The sequence below is a fragment of the Buteo buteo genome, chromosome 16 (assembly GCF_964188355.1).
Source record: "Buteo buteo chromosome 16, bButBut1.hap1.1, whole genome shotgun sequence".
NCBI lineage: Eukaryota > Metazoa > Chordata > Aves > Accipitriformes > Accipitridae > Buteo > Buteo buteo.
In genome coordinates, this window is record NC_134186.1 from 2,158,993 (window position 1) to 2,179,361 (window position 20,369).

Genomic DNA, 20,369 nt, shown 5'->3' on the forward strand with positions numbered 1-20,369 from the left:
GTTTTCATTAAAGTTAAGCACCACTTGGAGAAGGACTCAGTCTGTTAATATTAAAATAATGTCCACCTCCTGAAATAATAGGCATTTGAAGGATAGGGAATTTGTCCCTGATAGTGTTGGGGCTTTATTTCTAATGTTGGGTTTAACACACAACCTCTGAAGGCAGGAGTCCTGGAATGATCAAAGAGGGACGATCTGTCACTCACACGCTGACCCCTCTGCAGGATTACTCCCTCTTCTGAGGGCTCCAGTTCCCTTTGCGCAGGGTGTGGAGTGGGTGTGTGCAAATCGTGTTGCTCTTCAAAGGCTGGTAAAATAGCTGTATTGCAATTTCTGTACTTTGGTAGGGTGCTTTAATGAGAATGTATTAAAGAATAAAACCTGTCAGGTGGTCATGTGCTGAGGGAACCATGTGTGGAATGGTCCCCATGCTGTGGATAGGGTCTTGCTTAAGGCCTGGAGCTAAAGCATGGTGAAACCATTGTGGCTTTTTGATTGCAGTTCTTCGGTCTTGATCGTGAAGATGGATCATCTACTATCTTGACGTGGGTGTCTCATAGACCAAAGTATCTTCTTTCAGTAGCACATATAGTGCTGGTTTCTTTACCTTGGCAAGATTTGAGAGACAACCCTGCAAGGCCCATACTGTTGTTACCTCTTCATAACAGCTAAATCGGTTCTAACTGAAAGAAGTCATCTTAAGAAGAGCAAGTTCATTTTACTGAATTTAATGTGCTCCAGAAAATAATGTTTTATGGGAGAGTCTGTCATTTGTTCCTACTAAGTGTTGTGACAGTCTTAAATTAGAGAACAAATTATGACCTTTCTTGTCTAGGAATCTAACACTAAGGGCTGTTATGGGGAGGTTTTTTTTCTCCTTCTTTTCCATGAATGTAGTTAGCAAATGAGACTTTTTACAAAAAATACCCAATTTGAACCTAGAAGTCGATTCAATTCACCCCTTGTTAACTCTTTGATTGAGAGCTATGTAGATTGAAGAAGAAAGGTATTGATCTGCTTTTGGGATTGAAAACTAAGATTAAATAGAATATGTCGTAAGGGTGAAAATGAGGTTTTAAACGGAGGAGGTGAAAGAAAAATAAAATAGTACAATATAATGTTAATGGTAATGGAAATAAGTTCTGAGTTTCTTTGTTAGTTATACGTAGATGGAGGTCACAGGATACAGAAGCTGTGTGGAAATGACTTGGACTTTGCATATGAGTAGATTGATCCACTGCAGCTAGTGGGAATATTTGCATACAAGTTGTGGCAGATTGGTACCTAGCATAGAATTTTTCTAAATTGGATCAGAACAGGATAAAAATAAGTCTGGTTTCTTAGAGCATCCATCAATTGCCAAGAGGGACATTTATTGTTAGAACAGAGCTGATAGGTTTTCAGTGAAGAATTTAGGTTTTGCTGTTGTATATGTGGAATTCATATGTAAAGGGACTGAAAACTTCACTATAACTGAAATGTTTCTCTTTTTCTGCAGATAATCTGTTAGAAACCTTTTGTAGCTATTTATTGTTTAGAGCATGTGGCTGTCTTTTGGGTTTTTTTTGTCCCATTGGGTGAAGTGAATTGTTAACTTTTCTGTGTACTGTCAACTTCTGGTGACTTTCATTGATTGCTCAAGGTGACAAGTAGGCATTAGGTAATAAATATCAAGTGCAGCAATACTTCAAGGAAGTGAATGTGAAAGTGCTGTTAACGGAATCAAGTAAAAATTGGATTTATATCCCAACAAAAAATCCCAGGAGAAATTGCTTTCTCTTTGCCTCTTTTTGTAATTCAAATATGATAATACAAGTGCAAGCTGTTATAATACAAATGCCTGGAAGAGTGTTTTGTTGGAAGATCTCAAAGCACTTGTAAACACACATTTCTCTTTAGAGACCATGGGGAAACTAGAATTGTGGTAGAAGAGTGAAGAGCTTTTAATAAGTGGAGTCTCCGATTACACAAGATGGGTTTTTTGTTTGGTTGGATTTTTTTTTTATATCTGAAGGTGTAAGATTCTGGTCACCGCAGTGATGGCTAGTTTGCTGGTTATGGCATTAGCTGAATATTTGAAGTCAGTTCTTCTGTGTCATCTTCTACAGAACTTCTCTGTGTTTTCTTTCTGTTCCAAGCCCTAGGTGCTAAAAAAGGATGGTGGCCCCCCTGCAACTATCAAAAGTATATAGTAGATTTGTGTAACTTGTGCTTTCCGTGTAGTTACAACTGCATGAAAATATAACCAGATTACTCTATTGATGTTTAAAGATATAAGATAGAAACTGAAACATGGTGGGGAGGGGAAAAAAATGCTTGCAAACTCCTTCTGAGCTTAGGGCAGGCTTATTTCTAGAGAAGCTATATCCACTGTATTATTCTCTTTAAACTGTCAGTTCTCTGTCAGTGTAATGATGAAATTGTTAATACTGTGAGAATTTCAAGGACTGTGGTCTTCTAAATTATTAGCGAGATGAGATTTGTGGCTGGGTCAAAGATCTCTCATGGGGCAAGGTCCATTCTCCCTGGCCTTGAGGGAGCATTGAACTTCATAGATGGACACGCAGCTTCATAACTAATAATGGCAAATGAAATTGCAGCTACTTTTAAGTCTTTCAATGATGACATGGATTTGATAACAGGGGGAATAGAGACTAATAATGAAAATTTATCATGAGGAAATCTTTTAAGTATGAGGCCTGCACTGTCATTTGAGATGGATTTCACCTTGAACCTTATTTCACCTTTCTTACATTTTTTTGAGATAAAGGAGTCCTAACACCTGAGATGAAAATGAGTTTGAGCACAATGGATAAGCCATTTCAATGCAAATATTCTTTTACTGGAAAATAATTGAAATACAAATTGAAAAATTTGTTTTGGAGATGATAATTAGCACCTTATAAATGAGACTGAGTAAAAATGCTGCTTATGAGTGGAGTCCGTTTGCAGGGGTGTTTGTACAAATGTTTTTCATCAGAACAGCTTCCCTTTTCTGACTTTTCATTTCAGTTGTGAGTTGAGATTAACTGCTGGGTGAAACACCAAACTTGTGGAAGATGGTTAAAATCTGAGAGTCTCAAGATTCACATACCAGTGATCACAGACGTAGCAGAAAACCATGCTTGCCTTTGTGTCATTTTTATAGATGTCTGGACTGGAAGTGGGGAAAAATTAAATCTTCACTGTGTTCGTTTTACAGATGCAGGGAGAAAATAAGAGTAAAATTTTAAGAAGCTTTTGAATCATCCTGAGCATTTTCATTGAGTCTTGGACTCCCAGGGCAAGATTTGCAAGGATGTTTAGATGCCTAAATAAGTGTATACTTGCCCAGTGGGGTTTTATAAGAGGATATGTTAGCTGCAGAACTCAGGTGCATTTGTAAAGGCTACCGGGTATCTGTCTGCAGTTCTTAGGTTATAAAAAAAAGTTTGTAAACCTGGTCCACTTAAGTTCCTTTTGAAGAGGGACTTGTGGTCCTTAGGTTAACTTATTTTGGTTTTGTGAAATCTTGCACAAAGGAGTTACCTAATCTCTTTGACACCTTGCCATGAGTCCAGGGTCAAATAGAGACCTCCCAAGTTCCAGCTTAGTGCCTTAACCATGTGTTAAACTGTATTTTTTTAGGCTAACTCTTGGTTTCAGATAAAAAGTGTGCAAGCTTGCATGGTGTTGCAAAGCCATTTGCAATGTTACCAGAGTAGGATGCAGCACTTTGCTGGCTCACTTTGAAATGTGAAACATAGAGCACTTGAAAGAGACTGACAGTGGGATTCAATTAAAGGATATTGGGGCAACTGAAAAGCCGTGAAGGGAAGTCACAGGAAAACCCAGTGAGGCTGTTACTCACGCTAGAGACAGCATGGGAAGAATATGCATTAATTGGTTAATGCTTGTGAAGTGCTTTGAAGATGGAAATAGCTATGTAAGTGCTTGGTATTATTATTATGCTGACAATGGCTATGTAGAAGAGTCGTGGCGCTAAGGGAGCAGTCAAAATTGATTAAGAGACAATTTTGAAAGAGAAAGTTTTGAAGGGAGAAAATTACATCCCTTGAGAAGAGGCCATTCTGGCTGAATATTGGGATAACTGTGTTACTTCTCTGAGCTGAGCAAATGATTTCAGGTAATGGATGGTCTGCACAAGATTCCCAGTTTCATCAGGAATTATGCAGCTGTGAACTTTTGCAGATAATTGCTGTTCTTCAGGTTGTTAGTGGATACTGGTGAGGGGTGGAATTGTTGCAAGCATTAGGAAACCCAGTAGTTTAGACTTGTTTGGGGTGTGAAGGTCACATAGTGTTTAGTTTGAAACTGAACTTGTAAAATCTAGCTCTACTAAGAGCAGTCAGAAAACTCTGGAGTTTCTGGATTGTGAATCAAAAAAGCTTTAGGATATGTGTAGGCAACCCCAGTGGACTTTTCAGAAGAGATGAGAAGGAGTTGACAACTTCTTACAAGGTGTTGAGGAACCTTCATTGGAATGATTGGAGTGGTCTGATGTCCTTTGCATAGGAGGAATTCAGACTGAAATGGGTTGAGGTTGGCAGAGGGATGATCAGAGAATGGAGGGTGTATCTTAGAAGAGTGAAAGCACATGGTTTATTTAGCCTGGCAAACAGGGTTGCAAGGGGATCTAATCATTCTCTATAAATACATCAAGGCCAGGTGAAAACAAAGCAGGGAAGGAGGACTGTTTCAGCTAACAGAAAATGTTGGTATGAAAACAAATATATGTAAACTGGTCATGAATTAATTTTTAGCTTGGAAATTAGGATAATGTTTGTAACCAAAGCAGTGAGGCTCTAATGCAAATATTCCAGTGTGAAGTACGGGACAGAAAAGCTAACATATTTATAAATGGGATTATATAGTGTGATTGTCAAGCCTGGAAGGAGACAGTATGTAATAACCAGGAATTCTTTAGCTTTAACTGTTTATCTCTCTGTGTGTGTATAGATACACATGAACACACATCCATATATATATATGCTTTGTAGTCCAATTTGTAGTCACTTGCTGTATCTCTGCATTTTTCTAACTGACGACTATAACAGTGAATGTGATTATGGAAAACAAACTCAAACTTGAACTGGCAAAGAACATTCAAAATTTTATTTGCTGGAAACTTTGAGCACAGGCCTAGCTGTTAATCAGCATGGTTAAAGCTCAGCAAACTTAGAAGTTGGACTCATGAATATTTGCCTTCAGTTGCTGTTTTTGCATCTTGTCCAGCCTGTCTGAACTAGTCATACTGTGATGCTTGTCCGAAAGTCTCATGTGTGTTCTGTCAGACTGCAAGCAGAGTGAGACCATCCTTTCTTACTAAGATTTTTGTACATCCTGTATTTCATGAAATCCCATATAGTGTGAAAAATTTTAAACTCTGAGTGCTGATATTAGTGGTCACAATAGACATTGCTTTAAGTTTCTGCCAGAGAATGTCAATATTAAACGTGTGCTTAATGCACCCGGTAAAACTTTCAGGTACAGAGTAAGAACAGATTAGTGTGCTACCAATGCAATTCATGGTAAACCGAAGCAGGAATTGTTCAAGGTCAATCAATGGCATGGTGAGGAAGCTGTTAACCGATAAACCGAAGTGTTCAGCTGTGCTCTAAGGACAGGATCATTCTTTGAATATACTTTTACTCATATGTCTTGGTATTTTTGCAGCCTATCTCTGAGGTATGCTGGCATCAGTACTACGTTGAAAGGGGAATAGCAGAAGTGTGTTTGACTTACTGAATAGCGTTGGCCATGGCAATGCATACAGTGACTTCTGCATTTATCACGGCAACTTGCAAGAAATGAGAGTCTAGGGTCTTGTCTCCTCACAGATCTGAGGGGGATTGCAGGTGGTTTTCAGAGGGTTGCATCCCTAATGACTGGATAACAGAGAGGACCTCAAGGTGACTTATGACAGAGCAAGCCAAGTGAGTGTGAAACTACTGATCAGCCGGTTGTTTGGTTAATCTTCGTGTTGCTGTAAATGACTGGTCCGAGTAGCATGGTAGTTGCATAAGCCCTTTCATATCTGTTTTGCATGGTAGCTGGGGAAGAAGAGGGCAGAGGCACTGTATGTATGGTTCTGCTTCCATGTGTTGAATGGCAGAAGCCTTGCCTGGTAAGGCTGTAGATTATGCTCTTCCTAGCACAGAAACTTTCTCCTCATTCCAGCAGGTGTTACAAGGATAAACTGTCCTTTTAAGTGGATCTGGCTAATGTACTCTGGAATATTCTCGTTAAGATCTGTTGCAGGTTAGTGGTGAGCCGCCTGTCAGACAAAGGGATAGACACCATTCCTATCTGATTATTTCTATAAATCCTTGTTCATTTATCTGCTCTTTGTATTTATGACTTATCATGGCTCTAACCTTTATTCTGAGTTTTCAATCAGTGCTGCTTAAGAAGCATTCTGTGCTTCTAGTCTTGGAGGTGGCTAATATTGTCATCTAGATAAAATACTTGATTCCAAGCAGGTGGATGAAAGCTGCTCTGTTCCTCTGTCTAGTGCTAGACAGAAGCGGCCACATCCTGTGTCCTGGAGGTATGTGGGAACACTTGCAGCCTCTGGCTTTGCTTAAAATGTTTCAGAGCCCTGTCGCTACGAAGCCCTGGGCCAAAGTTCAGGTCTGAATTGTGTGCGTAAGGCTTCTTACTAAGAAGTCGCACCTGCTTGCTTTGGTCTGGGGATGTCACTTCTCTTTCCTTGTGTCTCCTGCTGCCTTTTCTAGACCAGTTTCCTTGGCTTCCTGCAATGCCCAGTATTCAGCTGAAAACCCCAAACAATTGGCGTTGCTGAATACCAAAGGCATGAACGTTGTGAAGGAAGGAAATGAATTGTGACTCTTAGTGAAGCCCCACAGCAGAAAGCTAGTTTGTCTGCAACATTGCCGAACTCTATTAACTAGTTGCTTAGCATTCAAAGACATTTCTGTGTACATATAAAATCAAGGGTGTGTTGGTTGTTTTTTTTTCCTCCCCTTTCTTTTTTTTTTTAAGGCTGCCCTGTAATGAAGCCACAGTTGAGCTGTTGCATGTGTGCCTTTGCTTAGCAACTGAGCCTAGCAACATCATGGCATCGCAGCAAACCCAGCGATGGGGACGGAGCCGCTGGCTGTCAGGGAGCTGGTTAGAATGGTAATTTGTGATGAAAGATACTGGAGCCTCTTTTCATGAAGGCTTGCAAAGCCTTGTTCTTAATTTCTTGACCTTCAGGCTTCCTTGAATACCTACAGACAGCTTTCTGCTGCTGCCCTGCAAAAATCAGAAGAGCTGAGAGTTGCCTGGTAGCTAAACTTTTATATGGTGTGTGGGGCTTTGAAGCCTTTTTCATTAGTCTTGTAGCCAAGTCATACTGCCTTGCACTTGGGGTGGGGTAAACTACGTGCATGTGAACAATTCCTGTGACACAGCCAATGCACCATAATTTCGACTGACTCTGAAGCTGCCATGTGGAACACCCTTCTGCAGTAACAGAGGGGCAAGACTTAAAATATGTAACACCTGCACTGGGAAATGGATCTGCTTCTCATAGAAGCAGCTCTGGGTCAGAAACCTGAGACTATGCTTAGAGCATAGCTGTGGCTGCTTAATTTGTTTTTAAAGCATTTAAAGCTCGTTCCTTCCTAGGGTATTCGGTTTGGAGGCTTTTTGTTTGATTGGGGTTTTCAAAATCTTAGTGTGTGAGCTATTTCAGCCAAGGTTTCTTAAAGCTCTATTAAGATAAGTTGACAGTAACTTGTGAAGTGCAATGGAAGAAGGAATGTACTTCATTTTAATGCAAACAAAGGACATGAAGTGCTGCTTGTCACTTTCGTCTTGTGGACAGATGTGCATGTAGTTAGAAGAGGGTCTTGAACATGTCTGTGTATATATATATATATATACTGGAGTATATATGTATAAGGGAGTCTCTCCCTTGCTGATGGCAGAGTGCATTGTAGGGCAAGACTCCAGCCTGCTACCCCACAAAGTTGTGGTTTTTTCTCTTGTCACCTGTGAACCAAGTCACCAGGTTTTTTATGCTCTTCTGAGATAGGGTGGTCAGTTCATGCTAAAGAATGCTGACAGGAGAGACAGAAGTGAGGACCTTCTGTAATCAGGCTTGTCTCTGACATGGATTTGCAGTCAGCAGGCATGTTCACACTGTGTAGCGCAGTAAAGTGTGAGAGATTCTCCTCCCACTGTTGACAGTGCTGCTATTTCCATGTAGCACAGTGCTCTGGAGAGGCCAGCTTGAATCTCTACTGTGTTAGCATCGTGATGTGTTGAGACTGCAGTCGGGGATGGTGTTCTGGTTACCACTGCCAGGCTAAGACTTCCCTACTGCTAGCAAAGATTGCCCCATTGCAGGCTCAGCAGCTCGGTTGCAGCTCTGGATGTATGTCTTGTTGATATTGTCTGTTGACTGATTCCATGGCACTTTGGTGGCGGTAGCCTAGCATGAGTTACAGGCTAGGTCCTTTAGTCTGGCTCCACGTATGCTCCAGATCCTCCAGTATTCTCTGTGAATGGCTATGTGAAAGACTTTTTTCTAGGTGGAGCTCAGCAATTGAACTTGGTGTGTTCCATGAGATAAGTGCAGCTCCTTTTCCAGGTGCTTCTCTTTCAGATTTGAGGAAGTGGAAAACATGCTAGGTCCCCACAGGATTAGAGAGGAGTATCATCATCCTGTTGTAGAGAAAGCACAGCCTGGACGTCTGGGGTTGGGGGTGAGATGTTCATGATTCTGTTTGTGTTCAATACTAACTGCAAATACTTCAGGTAGCCATACCACAGCCTTTGGATTTACAGGATATTTATTGTATGGGATAGAATGGGAAGAAACATAGATCTTCAGTTTACATAAGGAGTCTTATTCTTGAGACCTCTACTCTGGTTTCAAGCAAGTACAAATAGATGCCAATGTGGCAAATCTTCACTAGTAACTATGCTGATAAAGCTCAGCTCAGGTTAAAGCAGGGTGAGCTGTAGTATATTTGGTCTTGCTGACAAGATTCCTATGCTTTGTTCATTGTTAAAAGGTTCAGGGTTTTCTTTCTTTCTCTGCGTGCTCCATGCATCAACAAACTTTGCTTGGCTAAACAGATCTCTAGGTCAGTAGAGCGTGGAAACAATCTCTTCTTTTGTAATACAGTCAGAACAGGCAGAGCCCATTTCACTACTTTGACACATGCATGTTTCAGGAACCTTCCAGATAAAGCAATCAATGTGGTCTTTGTCACTATGTTTTCAAGGAAGATGGTGAAAACTGACATTTGGTGAAAAGATACTGAGGCATTCTGTGTTTTGGTGTAATTTGTAATTTAGTAATTTAAATTCCTCATCAGTATTGGTCAAGCAATGTTTTCTTTGTTATGCATGTTTGAAATGTTTTCTAATATTGTATCCATTGCTATCCACTGGATATTGGATGAGGTGGTGTATGAAGCAGTATGCATGCCCATGTCTCTCCAACTAGCTAACTTGAGTTAGTGCAAATAAAATGCAATATTTTTTAAGATCAGTGCTGTAAATAGTCAGGAAAATATATATTCATTCATGTGTCCTGATGAACACAGAATTCTCTAATATTTACTTTGGTATTGCTTACATTAAAAAGAATGCATTACCAGGGATTTTCTAGATGCTTATTAAAACAACTCCAAAGTAATTTTTTAATACCTTCTATTATTAGTCCTTAAGCCCTCCTGCCCCGCCTTCTTAACAGTAAAATATGATGGAATCCATCTTCCTTTCCCCTCACTGTGTGCAAGTCTTTACTCCTAAACACTTCTCCTGTTTTCTAGCTTGCTTTGATTCTGTTTAGATTGTAAGCTTTACAGATGGTAAAGTGGTATATAAATCTGCAGGAGTGATTGAGAAAGATACAGCATGCACCTGGGGAAAGCCAGCATGACACTGTAATGTCTCTTTGATAAACCAACAGGAGTATGTGTTGTGGTATTCACTACAGAACAGCTCAAGTTCTTACCAGCTACACAACAGGTAGTGCCATTTTTGCGTCCCCTGCTTTGATCGCAATCTTCTTATTAAAAAAAATTAAAAAAAAATCTGATGAGGGTCTTGGAAACTGAAGTCCCTTCTGTTTCCAGGTCGTTCCAGGGTAGGGATGAAGCAAGCTGGCAGGGGACAGCCTGTGTCAGGTCAGCATGCCATGCTACCTTCCCTCTCTCCCTCTGTTAAGAACAGAGGACTTCAGCCTCAAGGGAAAATCTGGCAGCTGCTATTATGACCAGTGTACTCAGGCAATTTCTAGCTTAACCAAATGAGGCATTACTTTCCAGCAGCTGAAGTCTCTGGCCTCTCAGCATGTCAGGGGACTGCAGTGCAGCTGTAAGACAGGACATATGTGCAGTGTCATGTTCTTGTGATTTCAAGTTTTGTCCTGCAATGGGTTTTGATGTTACCTGAAATTGGATGTTTCCTTTTTTCTCTACGGCATGTCAGAACTCCTTTGACCTTGTTATTGGAAGTATATGCCCTTTCAAGGTTCGTTCATGAAATATAAAACCATAGTATAATAAATCAGAAAAGACTTTCTTCAGCGGAGAAGGCTAGCTTGGTGTAGAGGAGGGAATGGACTACTGGGGGTGACTGTTGGTATCCCAGCCATATGGATGAGGCAGTGTTCAGCTCGGGCTTGGACTTAGCTGCAGCACTCTGTCCAGTTTTTGACTTTACACTTCAGGACAGATATGGAGCAGCTAAGGGGAGTCCAGAACCTCACTAGGGGTTCAGAGACATCATTGAACAAGGATGCATGGAACAAGTTGGGTTTGTTTATTTTATAATAGTGCTTTCCAACAATTTTGGATCTGTTGACCTCAACATTTCCAGTGTTAGGTGCCTTTATTTCTATGTGGGTGCTTATTGCATTTCTAGAGAATTTAAAAGACTGAACATGAGGCTCTTTTCTTGCCTTTTACAGATGCCCACAGGCATTATGAGCTGCAGTTTTTTTGAAAATCGCCTGTCTCGGGAGGAGATGACTGGGGAGAATAAACTGTTCTTTGAGTCCAGCGTAGGTAGGAGAAAATGCTGTGGTCTAAAGTAATAACAAGATGAATCTGGGCCAGATATTAAGGAAGTGGAGAGCTACAATGCTTTTATCCATTTTTTTCCTAATCTGAAATATGTGTCATTTCTAAGATGCGTTGGAAATGTTACTTGATCACAGAACAGTGTGGCAATGCGTGAGGATGGTGCAGTGACAGTTGGAAGTCCCAGACTTCCCTTTTCTCTTCTGTGCAAGTATTTGTAGTTTCCAGCTGTAACATGGTTTTGTTGGAGCTTTTTCTGCAGAACTCCAAGGTCAGCAATGTGACTAGAAATCCCAAACATGGAAATAGAGGAAATTTGCATAATTTTCCAAGACAAATTTTTTAGTTGGGAGAGGAAGTGGCGTCACCCATGGGAAAAACTAAATACATTACTACAGCATCTTCACTCCACCATCATGTCTTCTGTTCCTCTGTTTTTTCTACTTGGGAAGCCCTTAAAATTGAATTGTTATGCTAACGTTGGAACAATGCCTAAATGTAACAGATCTCTGCAATAACAGTGTAAAAGCCTGGGCAGCACTAAAAGGGACAGAAAGTGATGACAGAGTGGGAGTGAAAGACTGTTAGAATGGAAGGGAAATAATGTGTCTCTCCAGAGAACTGGAGGTGACTAAGTTGGTTTCAGGAATGATATGTTTGATTTGCGGTATCACAGTATTGTGCCATCCTGCTGAAAACTCACATACTGCTTTTGATTTGAGGTGGATGTTATAATTCTTTCTGGATTTGGCAGTAGTGGCGTGAGCTGGATTCAGATAAAATGCATGTTCTTTGCCCTTGCATTCTTCAGTTTATCACTTCATGTGTTCAGAGAGAAAAAGGTACTGGCTGAGATGTAAATCATTCCCTTGATGATGTTCTTGGATCCACTGGCTTTTGATTAAAAGTTATAGTTAATGGAATGTCTCTGCATTATTTATTACCCAGGAGGCTTTGATGTAAGACTGTAGGTTAAGTTAAAACTATGAAAAGGTGAATACTTAGGGAAACAAGGCTTAGATTTATGAAGTGTGAAGGTACTTTCCCTGTTTGTTCACTTAAATTGTATGAGCAAGAGAGTCAAAGCTAGGCTGTGGGTGAACTACTTACTGTTTGTGATTGCCCATAATGATTTAGAAGACTATGTAAGGAGGCATAATTAGTTGTTGATAAATGATTCAAAACAGTAAACATTGGGAAAAGGAGCATTTTTCCTATTTAGGTGGCAGATCAAACAATGTTTAAAAAAATTGGAGTTCTTAAAGATGAACTCTTCAATACAAGGGATGAGTTTTTAGTATGTTCTTTTTGGGGAGAAGGTTGTGAAAAGACCTGTGCGAAGAAGCTGCTGTGAACACTTCACAACCCGTTCCTGACACCCCTGTTCTGAGGCTTCTTCAGAATGGGGTTTGTGCCTTCATGCAAAGGGGAGTGTTCAGTAGGGACCCAAGGTGTTGATCCTGTGCTGTGGCATATACCTAGTTGTGTGAGAAGCTGAATGAGTCTTACGTGGTTTCACATGTGTCATCCCACAAAGAAAGCTGGGGCACTTCTGCACCGAGTTTGGTTGTTTTAGCTGTGTCTCTGTCCTTGAGCTCTACCCTACTCATCACAGCCTCCAGATGCGCTCTCACGGCATGCTGTGAAAACCTATATCAGCATTTGAGTGCTGTTTGAGTTGGGATCTAGTGTCTTGGTTTCAAGAACTTTATGCAATGAAGGTGAATGACTCTGTACAGTAATGTAAATAGAAAAAAATTGAGAAGTTGCTGATGTATGAGCAGAATTTGCCCTTGGTATTTTAGGGCAGGATGGAATGTGCTGTATGTCTGCAGGATATGGATTTCAGTTTTCTTGGGGAAAGGTGGTTTTTTTATGTTCATCTTTTTCATTGAATAGGCTAGAACAACACAAAATAGAAATATTTGTGCCTAAGTAGCGATAACTAAAGAAAATGACAATACCAAAACCTACTGCATTAAGGAGAAGACAGCCATGTATCACCAATAGATGATACTGCTGAGAGCAAGTCAGGGTATATGATTTGGTGTTTGTTCCTTTTGAATTGTGCAGTGACCATTCATCAGTGTTTGCTAAATTAGATTTCTGCTGAGAAACAAAGTGCATCAACGTATATTTTAGGAAGCACTTCAGAAATAAATTCTGTTTCCCTCTCTCTAAACTATTGCTTCCTTAGATATTAATATGGTGTAAATCAACATAGTTAAAATACTTCCTTGATTTACACAGCCATGGATCTGGCCTGGTAGGTTTAAGGAATTGAAAGTAGGTGGAAGATGATGTTTTGTACCCATTTCCTTTGCTCTTGTAATATCAGACAAGGCCTTTGTTTGTTACTTAGCTTCTGACAACTTGGTGAAGATTTGTAGTGACAGAATTTGAATGTACGAGTTTATCTGAGTCTGTAGAGCTGCTGAAATTCTACACCAAATGATGAAACCCAGTGCCAGCCAGGGGCTTGAGGGGTACAGCAGCCAAGGCAGCTCACTCCTGTATGTAGGTGTTGCTTATTTGAAGGAAATAGCAAAATTCTGTTGCTATGAATGTGCTTGAATGAGTGAGTCTCCTTTTTGGTAAATGTAACCTGGTTTGTTTTGGTCAATGTGCAGTGACCATCATGACTGCCTGTCATGAGGCATGGAAGACATGAGAACCAGTTAATGCTATCCACACTGTAGTCATTGGAGGGTGAACTGGTTCTGCTCCAGAATGCAGCTGGCCATGTTGCATTAGAGGCCACTGTAAAGCTGGAGTGACTGACATGAGAACAGTCCCATGCTCATGTGTCTAAACAACTTCAGATATACTGTGTAAATAAACCTCCCACTAGCTTCTGTCTCCAGTCATGTAGCTTGTACTGTCAAAAGAAGTCTTGGTTTTTGAGTGCAAGGGCATTCTTCCTACCCAACTTATGGCAAGAGGCTGATCGATACCCAGAATGAAGCTTGAGGGGTTTGCAACTTTCCTGCTTAAGCAAGAGACAGCTAGCCACGGTTGTATTCAGCTGATATTTATTTTTTGGTTAAGTGTCCAGTCATGTTAAGTTCTGTGGCATGTGGATTAACTGTGTATTATAAAATGCTGCAGGCAGCCTGTGTTTCTGTTAAAAATGCAGTTCTTCTGTGAGCATATTGCAAAGTAAATATTTCATCATTTTCCTTGTGCATATGAGCCAGAAGTGAGGCTGATTAGTCTGTTTACATTGTTCAAGCAGTATATATTTCACAAAACAAGTATTGTAAGTAGAGACTGAGAGAGCTGACTTCTGAGCTCTATCATTGAGCAAATGGTTGTGCCCCTGGATAAAGATGTTTTTCTGCAAAGTCCCAAGCCCTCCACAAGTGTGGGTTTCCTTGGGTTGTGGTTTTTTTCTCCACCTTAGATTGTGATCCCTTTTGGGGAAAGGCTTTGTCCACTGAACAGTTCCAAGTATGATAAAGTGTTGTGGTTTAACCCCAGCCAGCAACTAAGCACCATGCAGCCACTCTATCACTCCCCCTCCACCCCCCTCAGCTAGGCAGGGGAGAGAAAATATAATGAAAGGCTCGTGAGTCCTGATAAGGACAGGGAGAGATCACTCAATCGATTACTGTCATGGGCAAAACAGATTGGACTTGGGGAAAATTAACTTAATTTATTGCCAATCAAACCAGAGTAGGGTAATGAGAAATAAAACCAAATCTTAAAACACCTTCCCCCCACCCCTCCCTTCTTTGCAGACACAGCTTCACTCCTGAATTCTCTGCCTACCCCCACCCAGTGGCGCAGGGGGATGGGAAATGGGGGCTACGGTCAGTTCATCACGTCTCTGCCCCTCCATCCTCTTCAGGGTCAGGACTTTTCACTCTGCCCCCTGGGGTCCCTCCCACGGGAGACAGTTCTCCACAAACTGCTCCAGCATGGGTCTCTTCCACGGGCTGCAGTCCTTCAGGCACAGACTGCTCCAGTGTGGGTCCCCCGTGGGGTCACAAGTCCTGCCAGCAAACCTGCTCCAGCGTGGGCTCCTCTCTCCACGGGGCCACAGGTCCTGCCAGGAGCCTGCTCCAGCGTGGGCTTCCCATGGGGTCACAGCCTCCTTCGGGCATCCCCCTGCTCTGGCGTGGGGTCCTCCACGGGCTGCAGGTGGAGATCTGCTCCACCGTGGACCTCCCTGGGCTGCAGGGGGACAGCCTGCCTCACCGTGGTCTTCCCCACAGGCTGCAGGGGAATCTCTGCTCCGGCACCTGGAGCATCTCCTCCCCTCCTTCTTCGCTGACCTGGGGGTCTGCAGAGTTCTTTCTCTTACATGTTCTCACTTCTTTCTCTTGCTGCAGTTTCTGTGTCCCAGCAACATATTTTTTGCTTTTTCAGTCTGTTCTCCCAGAGGCACCACCACTCTTGCTGATGGCCAGCAGTGGGTCCGTCTTGGAGCCGGCTGGCATTGGCTCTGTTGGACATGGGGGAAGCTTCCAGCAGCTTCTCACAGAAGCCACCCCTGTAGCCCCCCTGCTACCAAAACCTTGCCATGAAAAGCCAATGCATAAAGCCTTCGTCCTTGTCTGGAAACTTTAAGTGCTACTGCAATAAAATTACACTGACGCATTCATTAAAAAGATATACTGTCATAATAAACCACTTTCCAGAATTGAAAATAGCAGGTTGCATTGGCAGAATACAAGTGAGAATTAGGTCCAGTCTCAGACTGGTCATCTCCGTCACAAAATAGGTCACGTGCCCACAAACGCATATCCACTGAGTTTCATGTTGGTGTGCCACCTTCAGAAAGTATGAGTCCATGAGTAATAGTATTAGAAGCTGGCATATCTGCATCAATATTTACGCTGCCACACTGATCTTTCTGGCAGATGACATCTGATCTGTTAGCTTTCTGTATTTACCTGCCTCATTCACTCTTGTAGCTTCTGAATAAGGAGTGGCAAATTGAGAAGGGGGGGTAACGCAACCATTCTGGAAGGGTTGTAATTGATTCCCCTGGTACCAGGGCTGACGGTTAATCTACAGAGGGTATAAAGGCAGCAGTCCCTGGGTACGGCTTGTCCTATCATTGCTGCCACTTCTTGTGGTCACCTGGTGTAGCCCCATCAGAGCTGAGAGAAAGGGCGAAGCGGGTGGTTGACTGATCCAGGAGGGAAGCTGCTGCATTCTCATTACTTGAGTAAGGTGTGTGGAGGTCCTTCGTGTCAAACTTCTGGGTTGGAGAGAATGCTCCAGAAATTTTACAAGAATGTTGTCCTCTGTCAAATATGAATTCACCTGGAAATTTATAGCACAGACACTGGTGTTGTCCTTTCCTACCTTTCTACTTATTCATGCTCCAGGGCCAAAGGGATGATGAGAATTGTTTTTGCAAGTCTTCTGAGGAGAAATGGAGCGTTTCCTTGTCATGTACTTCAGATTTTAGATAAAGTTTTGTCAGTCAAGCCTGAGCTGAACTAACTTAAACCTGAAAGTGAATTATAGAGTATGCATAAATTCTCTTTGGCTTCCTGGATCTCTTTCCGGTGCCTGCTGACTTTTTCCAGCAGTGTCCAATATAAATGAAGTTCCCTACTATTACAGTTGATGAAGAATATATTGCTTTCCAGTTTGTCAGCTTTTGGAAAACTAACTTTTGTTTGCAGTAAGCAATTTTCTTTTAGCTGTGTCCAAAGCACATCTTGGTCAGAGTCATGAACACACAAATATTTCAGTAGATTGATTTGATATGTCATAAAACTGTGTCCTATTTTTCTATGATTCGTTTTTCTTCAGCTAGGTTTAAGATTATGTACATTTTTCTGGTCTTTGTTTTAATAGGTAATTATGCAAGGATTTAATGAATTTATACTGATCTTAAAGCTTGTTGCCTTTCATATGACCTTGGATGTCTTTGGAACACGGTGTCTCTGACCTTGAATTTATTTTCTGAACTTTATGCAGCATCAGTAGCTTTTATACCATCAGGAAATGGAGAGATACAGGCTCTTTAATTTCCCAATTTCCTTAAATTGTTCTGATGACATTTACTTATGATTAAAATAAAAAATGTGCAGTAGAGACAGATTCAATATCCCCACATTGCCTTTTGAGTGCCAGTCTGGTTGAAGAAAAGAGGATGTGATTGAATTTTAGAGAACTGAAGCTTATGGATCTTTGGCAGTCTCCAAGTTATTAAACCAAACTCGGCCTAATTTCACTCTGTGATAACGGTAATATTCCCAGTCCCATGCAGCTTTCTGGCACCAGGCTAATACATCCTTTCAGTGAACTCTACAAATAAATGGAACTGAAGTGGAGGAGGGAGGTAGATTTCACTCTTGTATGTATTATGTATTGACAGAATGCACTGAGAGGCACATGCCAGGTGCTATAGAAATGCAAAGTGCTTTAGTCCGCCCGTGTTAATGAGTTATGTGCCCAGCTCAGTTTTATTCCCTGGTGGATTATGGGGCTGTCCTAACTCTCACTGATATAATAAACACGATACAAAAAGATTCCCTGGGTAGTAAATATGATTGACCATTTTAGATTCATAAAGGTGTGAACTTCGTCTTGCAGAGAGAAGTTCCACTAAGCATTTTTGCACCAAAGTAGGCCAATCTAATTATAATTGGCTTTAATGAGCACTACTCTGCAGTTCTTTACCTGTAGCTGGTTGACACTCAGAAGTGCAAATGCCATTGCTGCCTTTGAAAAAAGCAATGAGAAATCAAAGAAGTAATTTCTAATCTAATTCATTTCAACTTGAAAGCCTCAGTTATCTACATAAGCAGGGGTAAACAATCCAGCATCGGTAAGAAAAGCCAGAGCAAATGCAGGCAGCAGTGATGAGCAGCTCTGCTGGCCATAGGATAAAGGTGAGATTCTGCTTTTGGTCTCACAACAGTTGCCTTGCAAACTGCCTGGAACTGAGCTTTGGTGTGGAGGAGCTATTCCATTAAAGCCAGTAGGAGTTATACCAGTTTGTTGGGAGTGAAGTTTTTTTTGTGCCTCAAAAGGCATTCAGGTAAAGTAGCAGTGAAGAGAGAGGAAAATACTAAGGAGAATTTGTCACTTAGGCTGTTCCCAAAACCTATTTATGTACCTGTTTCCCCAGAGAGAAGAAAATCTTATATATCCAGAAATTGTACATCATGGCAGTTGATCTTTATCTTTGGGATGGAGTGTTCACAGGTACTGCTTTGGGGAAGGAAAATGGATTTGAGGAAGGTGTTAAATATTTAGCTAGTGGGTGCAGGACTGGGCTTTCATTCTCAGAAGATGTAGCTCTACAGCAGCTCTTTAGGAATACTGATTGGAAGACATTTGCTGTGTGTTGAGTCTGTATGAGGAGTGGAAACCTTTCAGAACTGGGTGAGAGAAAACAGCAGCCTGAGAGGGCTGGGTTTGGTTCACAATTTCTTTGCTATGTACCCCCATCATGTAGGTCTAACAGGGTTATGTAGTGTTACTGGTGATGGCAGCTCTTGGCTCTGGGCCACAGTCCGTGTTGCTCTGCAGTGGTACAGTTGTCAGTCTGGGGTACGCAGACTAGAGACCAAGTGGGAACATGCCTTTCCTTACAGCAGTCTGCATGGAAAGGCCTTGTATAAAAACCTTTGGCTCTTCTCCCTGCTAGGAGGTAGTTTCAGGCTAGTGAACAATGCTTAACTGAAAGAATGTGGGTGGGGAAAAAAGAAATGCTGTTCTAGGAAGTTGCAAAGATTTGGGGTTTTTCTTTGGTTTTTTTTTTTATTCCAAATAACTATTCAAGAATGGCTTGTTTGTTAAAGCCTTTGAACTGTGTCCTGCTCTTTCTGGAGTCAGGACAACTTTAATTGCTGAACTTTTGCCATTCAGTTTTCATGCAGTCTTATCCAGATAGACTAGTCATTTGGTGACTCAGTTCCTCCTTATATATTATGTCCATTACAGTTTTTGGCCTTTCAAGGTAAAGGGTGGTCTGTTTCTCTTTGCACAGTGGAGCCCTGATCTTCTGTCTCTTATTCAAATGTAACTAATGGTAAAAGAGATGGTCAGCTTTGGCGTTGTCATTCTGCTGTTTTGTGGTCTCTAAACCGCTCACTCATGCTCTTCAATAGATTCCTTTTCATTACAGTTACTATTATTACATTTTATTATTATTATTGTTAGTATTATATTTTATTTTACTTTAGTTATTAAATCGTTCCTATCTTAACCCATGAGTTTTGGGTTTTGTTTTGGTTTTTTGTTGTGGTTTTTTTTTTTTTCAGTTCTCCTCCTCCCACTGGGGCAGGGTGAGTGAGCAAGTGGCTGCGTGATGCCGAGTTGCTGGTTGGGGTTAAACCAAGACAGGCGCCCAGCACAGCCAGGCACTCTTGAAACATGTTAAATCCCTAAATGCACAGTGTACAGTGAATAGTATATTGGACTTTGTTGTGGGCTGTGAAAGGATGTCTGAGTAAGCATCTGTTTCCCAGTTCAGTCAGCAGCTGCTGTAACCCAGCTGTTACTAGCCCATTATGTTTACAGCTAGAGGGAGCAGTGCCCAAGAGATGGGTATCTGGGGTCCAAGCTCCTGCAGGGAGGACAAAGGTGCATCTTTAGGTTTTATCTTTATCTGTTCCTTGGGACCATGAACTGAGAAGAAACTCAGTAGAAAGAATCACATATGATCTGTTTTGATGGTGAAGATATTAAATGTGTACCCTACACCAATTGACTTGTACTTTTTGTCTTTTCTCTTGCCAGCCCAGAACTGCAGTCACATTTTGCAGGGCCCAAATGGGACAATACAGAGTCCAGGCTTTCCATACGGATATCCAAATTATGCAAACTGCACGTGGACAATCACTGCTGAGGAGCAGAACAGGATACAGCTTGTTTTCCAGTCCTTTGCATTAGAGGAAGATTTTGATGTATTATCTATCTACGATGGACTGCCTCAGCAGGGGAATCTGAGAACAAGGTACATTGTTCATAACAGTGATGTTTATAAACATGTTCCTATTTCTGCCACTGGGATTAAATCTAGGTTGGGGGTTTATACTGCAATAAACTGGGAGTGCTTCTTCATGAGCAGTTCTTACAGTTGTTTTGATTTCTTATCTCTGGTAAGATTTGAAATGTTTCTCTGAATGCCTGACAGTAATGATTTATCAAGAGTCATTCTAGACATCCGGAGAAGTTAATTAGAAAATGGAGCAAGAGGAAAGCAGAGTTAATGTGCAGAGGAGCTTCCCTCAATCCAAAGGAGATTCTCTGAGTGGGTGGATGGATAATGGGTTTCAGTTTATTGCTCTGACAAATGCTTTGTGGGTGCATTTGGGTAATTCCCTAACTTGCAGTCTCTTCACCAGC

The 20,369-nt window shown here is 41.4% G+C and overlaps 1 protein-coding gene across 1 annotated transcript in view; it reads left to right on the plus strand.

Moving 5' to 3' along the window:
• The window catches only part of CSMD2 (CUB and Sushi multiple domains 2), a 306,984-nt gene that overhangs the window by 10,398 nt on the left and 276,217 nt on the right, over positions 1-20,369 (plus strand). The window contains exon 2 of the mRNA XM_075047281.1: positions 19,761-19,977. Within this exon, the coding sequence (XP_074903382.1) occupies positions 19,761-19,977 (217 nt within the window). The remainder of the gene's footprint in view (positions 1-19,760; positions 19,978-20,369) is intronic.